The 6,834-nt window shown below is 20.6% G+C and overlaps 2 protein-coding genes across 2 annotated transcripts; both read right to left on the reverse strand.

The window, feature by feature from the left end:
* Positions 1–68: 68 nt before the first annotated feature.
* On the reverse strand, positions 69–2,555 carry DICPUDRAFT_160249 (uncharacterized protein; the record flags this gene model as incomplete). The annotated part of the gene is made up of 2 exons (XM_003295047.1): positions 69–787; positions 818–2,555. Coding segments are annotated over 2 exons (2,457 nt in total), but the record flags the coding sequence as incomplete, so codon positions are not given.
* A 2,601-nt stretch (positions 2,556–5,156) lies between these two features.
* Positions 5,157–6,584, reverse strand: DICPUDRAFT_85522 (uncharacterized protein; the record flags this gene model as incomplete). The annotated part of the gene is made up of 1 exon (XM_003295048.1): positions 5,157–6,584. One exon carries the CDS (start codon positions 6,582–6,584, stop codon positions 5,157–5,159), a length of 1,428 nt encoding a protein of 475 aa, XP_003295096.1.
* Between the last annotated feature and the right edge of the window lie 250 nt (positions 6,585–6,834).

Here is a 6,834-nt window from a genome sequence, read left to right on the forward strand (position 1 = left end):
TCTGAGTAATTATCTGTATCACTGTCTAAATATTTGTTGGTATTATTATAATTATTATAATTATTAACGTTATAGTTGTTAAAGTTGTTTTTATTATTTTTATTGTTGTTATTATTTTTAATATCAATATAATTTAAATAATTTTTTTGAGTATTGATTAGATTTTGAATTAAAACCTCCATATTTTCATCTTGAATACCATTTCTAAGATTTTCTTGATAATTTGTGAAATTCATTAAATTTCCATATGCATTTTTAGTATTACCCAATTTGAGTCCATTATAACTATTACTACTATTATCGTTACTATTATCGTTATTGTTACTATTACTGTTACTATTATTACTGTTACTGTTACTATTTAATAAATTTCCTTCTAAAAACTCGTCAAAGGTATTGATTTGATTACTGAGATTGATACTGTTACTATTATTGTAGTTACTATTATATTCAGTGCTTTGAGTAGTACCAAAAAAGTTAGTGCCACTATCGCTAACAAAATCATCATAACTGTTCCTAGTTTTATCATTATTACTACTACTATTATTATCATTATCATTATCATCTATTTCTGTGGTTACAACAAGTTTATTATCTCTGACAACTAATTTGAAATTATTATTATTACCATTATTACTATTATAATTATTATGATAGTTATTATTGTGTCTAATCTTATTGTTATTGTTATTATTATTATTGTTATTGTTATTGTTATTGTTATTGTTATTGTTATTGTTATTGTTATAGTTGCCACTACTTTTTAATTTTAACATGTTTCTGGTATCTATGTTATCAACAAATAAATTATTCATACAATTATTAAAATCATTACTATTAATACTACTATTTGTATTATTATAATTATTGCTATCATCGTTATTATTATCATCTTCTTCACTATCACCATCGCTACTATTTGGATTGTTATTTCTATTATTATTATTGTTGTTATTGTTATTGTTATTGTTATTGTTATTGTTATTGTTATTGTTATTGTTATTGTTATTATAGTTGTTGTTATTATTATTATTATTATTATTATTACTATTGTTATTATAACTATTATTATTATTCATTTGATTATTCATATGATTATAGTTGACATTATTTTTTTCATTTTTTTCATTTTTAATATTATTATTATTATTATTAATATTATTATTATTATTAAAGCTATTTATACTATTAACTCTATTATTATGTTCAATAATACCCTTATTTTGATTATTAAAAAAATTAAGACTACCACTACTTATTAATGTTGCATCGACTTCTCCACCGCATGTTGGGCAAAAACGAATGCCTTCTGAACATTGAAAACAGACATTAGAACATCCACATGGGCTAAATGAAACAATAATTGGTTTAACTTGACAAATTGCACATTTATCTTTAAGAACTGGAATTTTATGAGTTGATTCAGAAATTTTATGGTTCTTAATTAATTTAAGTATAAATTTTGGTGCAGCTCTATACAAGTCCATAGGAGTTGGTTTCTTTATATCATTGTTATTTTTATTATCTGATCCCTTTGAACTTTCATCACCATTGCTTAGTTCAAAACCTGCTGCTTCATTCTTTTCGATTTCTTCAAGGCCTTTCAAAATATCATCATGGTAGTATTTAATAAATTTATTTAATTCAAAACCATGGGGGTTTAATAGTTGCTTTCTATAGTCGGCATGAAATTTGGCTGATCTATCGAGTAAAAAAAAGATTCTATCGTCACTGTAAATAGTGGAAAAGAACAAAGAATCTCTGTTGAAAACATCTTTGAGTAGAATGTCAACACCTCCAGTAACCAAATATTGAACTAATCTTTCGTTTTTTCTGATTGTGGCCCACATTAATGGTGTCATGCCAAGACGATCTTGAAAATTGACATCAGTTCTTACGGTAGGAGCAAAGTAAACATTGTAGCCCTTAACGCTTATAATCTTACGTTCTTCTTCCTTTTTTTTGTATATCTCATCTAGTGTTTCCTTTCTGGTGATACCTGCGCACATTCTGGCATACTTTAAATCAAGTCTTGATAGTGCCTCTTGGTCAGTTAGATTCTCTCTTTCCTCTCTTAATCTTCTAATCTTCTCTTTTTCTTCTGCATGGTAGTCGCTTTGCAACAACAAATTAGTGATATCATGAAACTTGTATCTAATTGAAAAGGACAACGGTGTTGAGAATTGGCTCGATGAAGTATTTGGATCAGCCCCATTCTTTAAAAACAATAGTACAAGATCGTAATTGTTATGGATGACACTATAATGAAGAGGTGTTAATCCATCAGAGTCTCCAATGTTCAAATCTGGACTAAACACCATGATTTGGGCAATCACCTCGAATCTGTTTATCGATGAAGCATAATTAACCAATGTTTGCTTTCTTTCATTAAAATGATGGTTAATGTTACCCTTATTTAAATATGCTGATGCCTTTCTAAACAATTTATTTTGTGAATCATCCAAAAGAACACTTTCGAAAAAATCAATTTCTGCTGTTACTTCAGTTTTATAAATTCTATTAGAATTGGTTGCTAAATAACCTACGGTAGACATTGAATTATTATTTTTATTTTAATATTATTATTATTGAAATTATAAACTATAATTGATTATTATTATTATTATTATTACTACTATTTTATATTATATAATTATTGCGATTATAAACTATAAAATGGGTATTATTTGTGAGAGATAAAAAATAAAAAATAAAAAGTAAAAAATAAAAAGTAAAATAAAAAAAGTAAAAAGTAAAGAGTAAAAAGTAAAAAATAAAATTTTAAAAAATAATTAAATTTAGTGTGAATTAAAAAAATAGTAATTAAAAAAAAAAATAAAAAATAATTATAAATAACTATTGATTACTATTAAAATTAACTATAAGGCAGAGTATTTTTATAAAAGACCCAACAAACAAAATATATATAAAATAAAATCACTATTACAAAAAAAATAAAAAAAAAAAAAAGAAAAAAAATTAAAAAAATCAAAAAAAAAAAAAAATTTTGAAAAAATTGAAAAATATTAAAACTAAAACCTTTTTTTTTTCCCTTTTTTTTTTTTTTTGGGACGGAATGTTTTGGAACCCCCATAAAGAGAGATTTGCAGTTTTTTTATAAAAAAAATCATTTGAAAAAAAAAATGGTTTTTTTTTTTTTTTTTTTCAAAAATATCTGAGTAGATTTACTATAATTTTTTTTTTTTTTTTTTTTTCGAAATTTTCTATTAACTTTTATTAAAAAAGTTGTGTTGTTCACCTCAATAAAATTTATTTTTCAAAAATCAGTCTTTTTAAAATAAAAAAAAAAAAAAAAAATCATAATATAACCCAACACATTTTTTTTGGTGCACGCACATCCAAAATAAAAATCGGTTTTTTTTTGTAATTAGTTATTTACATATATAAATATAAAAAAAAATATACATATAATTGTAATCTTAATCATTTGTTTTTTAAATTATGCTTTTAATTTATTAAATTAAATTTATAAGATTATTTTTTTATTTTTTTTTGTTACTGGTTGTTATTATTAGTATATTTTTATTGTTATTAAAAGTTGTACAATATTTTTAATATATTTTATTTTTTTAGTATATTTTTTATTTTGAATAAAGTGTCACTATTCGAAATAAGAAAAAAAAAATAAAAAAATTGGCTGTAACGTTTATGGTTCCCCAGTTATTTTTTATTTTTATTGTATTAACCAACTTGATTGAAATAGATTTGTAAATGATATTGTAAATTTGTTGAGATGGGGGATAAAAAAAAAGATAACTTTTTTTTTAATTAATTTATTATTATTATTTTTTATTTTTTATTTTATTATTTTTTTGTATTAATTTTATATTTTTATATTTTTTATTTGTTTTATATTTGTTTTTTTATTTAAACCAAAAAAATTTAATTATTATTTATATTTTCTTTTCTTTTAATAAAGAACAGTAAAAAGAAATCCGGATAGGTAATGGTATAATTTTTTTTTTTTTTAAGTTAATCTTTTCACCCGCCAAATTTAAATGGTGAGTTTTAAAAAAAACAAAAAAAAAAAAAATACATTTATCTCTATCTCTATCCCTATCCCTATCTCTATCTATATCTATTTCCATTTCCATTTCTATTTCTATTTCTATTTCTATCTATCCTCACTTCCTTCTTTTCTATTTTCTATCTCTATGTTTTCTCTATCTACTTTTTTTATCAATTTTTATATTTTATTTTTTTTATTTTTCAAAGTATATTTATTTTTATTTAAGTGGGTTTAATTTCAAAGTAAAGCAAATAAATCAATATTGATTCAATAATAATAATATTATATCAATATGGTAAGTATAAAAATAAAAATTTTCATTAATAATTAATTTTTTTTTTTATTTCATATGAAAAAGGATACCAAAGAAAAAGTGTAGAATGGAGTGTTTGGTTTGAAGTATACTTTATTGGTGGAATTATCAATTGCTTGTTTTAACTATATTTGAATATAGAGTTTTTAGTTTTATATTCAAGCATAAAAATTTAATTAAATGCAGGTATTTTCTAAATTATTGCGAATAAAAATGAAAATTACTAATTTTTTATTTTAACAAGTTAATAGTGTTCCGGATTATCTCAATTCACAAGAATAGATAAAAATTATTAATAGATATAGTTCTTTTTTATCTGTTATAACAATAAAATTACAAAAAAATAAAAAAAAGATACGGAAAAACTATAAATAAATAAAAAGTTATTATTTATTTTAAAACTTTGTTTTTGGTGCCGATTTATTTTAATTTTTCTTTTTTTCTTTTTTAGAATTAATTCGATTTTTCTTTTAATTTAATTTTTAATTATAAAAAAGAAATTGCAATTTACGCACCAAAATTTTATGTAAAAAGAACAAATTTTCTAAATTATTCATTCCTCAAATAATAATATAATTTTAGTATAATAAAATAATAATATAATATATTGTTTTATATTAATAACTAGTTATTACACCTCTAATTATATTATATATTCATATAAAAGTGACAATAGTGAATTATAATTTCAATATTTTGGTCAAAAAAAGAATCAAGATTCGCACATTTCTTTTAACAAAATGAAAATGAAAAAAAAAAAAAAAAAAAAAAAATTATGAAATATTAAAAATTAATTTATTTTATAAAAAAAAATTATAAAATATTTTTTATTGACAGAATGTTATTTAAATTTTCTTCATTGTTTTGAAATTTAACAATATATTCTACACTCATATCATCATAATGTAGTGGTGGAGATTTAATAAAGTTTTGATATCGGATAACCAAGAAATTTTTGATTGAATTGTTTTTGGTGAATTTTTTTTTTGAACGATTATAGATTTTGAAAATTAAGTTATGCAAATGATTTGAAGAATGGTTTTTGATTTTATGGTTTACCAAATATTGATTCAAAGTGAATTTAAAGGCCTGTAAATCACCCCTCTTTAGAAAACCAGAAAAGAAAGAACTTGAAGATTTGACGGAAAGAAAGCTAATTCTACCCAATTTGTAAATTAAATAATTGTAAACATCTATTCTGTTATAATAGAGTGAATATTTTATGATTTTATTTTCTATATAATTAAAAAATGGAATTTCACATTGAAAGGGTTCTAAATCTATAATACATTTTATTAAATCGAAACTGTAATATTTAATAATTTTTTTTAAATCTCCAATTGATATATCTATGATTAAATTATTATCATCATTATCATCTATATTGTTATTTCTACTATTATTATTTAATAGTTGCAATACATAGTCTATTCTTCCCATTTTAATTAATTCTATAATATTATTATCATTATTATTATCATTATTATTATTATTATTGTTATTATTACAATTATTATTTACATCAATACTGTTACAATTTACATTATTAATAATACTATTATTTTCTAAATTATTAATATTATTATTATTATTATTATGGTTGTTAATAAAAAAACTAATATTATTATTAAAATTTATTTTATAATGATCATAATTATTATTATTTTGATCTATTATTAAATTATTTATACTACATATTTCTTTATCATATTTGATTCTTTTATTTGATTCTGTTTGTCTATCTTGAGAAAAAAAACTCTCATAATCTAAATTACCATTATTTATTAACCATTTGACTGATTCTAAATATTTATATGTTATATTATTATATTTTGATTTTGTTATTAATAGTTGATAGCTTTTGAGAGTTAATATTTTTCCATAATGATTTATAAATAAATCCAAAGCGGTTGTATTTTCGAAAACAATGGACAATTCTACCAAATCTTCCTCTACCTCTTCGATTCTTTGCCTGTATTTTTCATAAACCAGTTTTAATAATTCTCTGTCATTACAAGAACCAATTAACCTTTCTACACAAGTTCTTCCATAATATCTTTTTTTGTCATAAATATAATTTTTAATAATTAAATCATCATTAAAATGATGGGAATTTAAAACCCTATCTTTTAATAGTGAAAATAACCCCCTCTTTAAATACCACCCAAGTGATCTAATTCTACCAAATGGCACTCTATTCCCAATATATAAATTTTCTTTTTTATATTGGTATATGGACATTGTATTTAAGTGATAAAATATAAGGTTTCTTAATGGTTTATTTTTAAAAATTATTAAAAATAAATTCATTTCCTCTTTATTTATTATTTTATTATTTTTATTAACCATTGTGTTTATATAAAATTATTATTAAAAAAAAAATAAGAGGAAAAAAAAATTTTTTAAAAATTAAAAAAAAAAATAAAAAAAAAACTAAAAAAAAAAAGATATTTTCCTCTTCAATCAAAAAAAAATTACAAAAAAAAAATAA

Source organism: Dictyostelium purpureum (assembly GCF_000190715.1).
Source record: "Dictyostelium purpureum unplaced genomic scaffold DICPUscaffold_726, whole genome shotgun sequence".
Lineage (NCBI taxonomy): Eukaryota > Evosea > Eumycetozoa > Dictyosteliales > Dictyosteliaceae > Dictyostelium > Dictyostelium purpureum.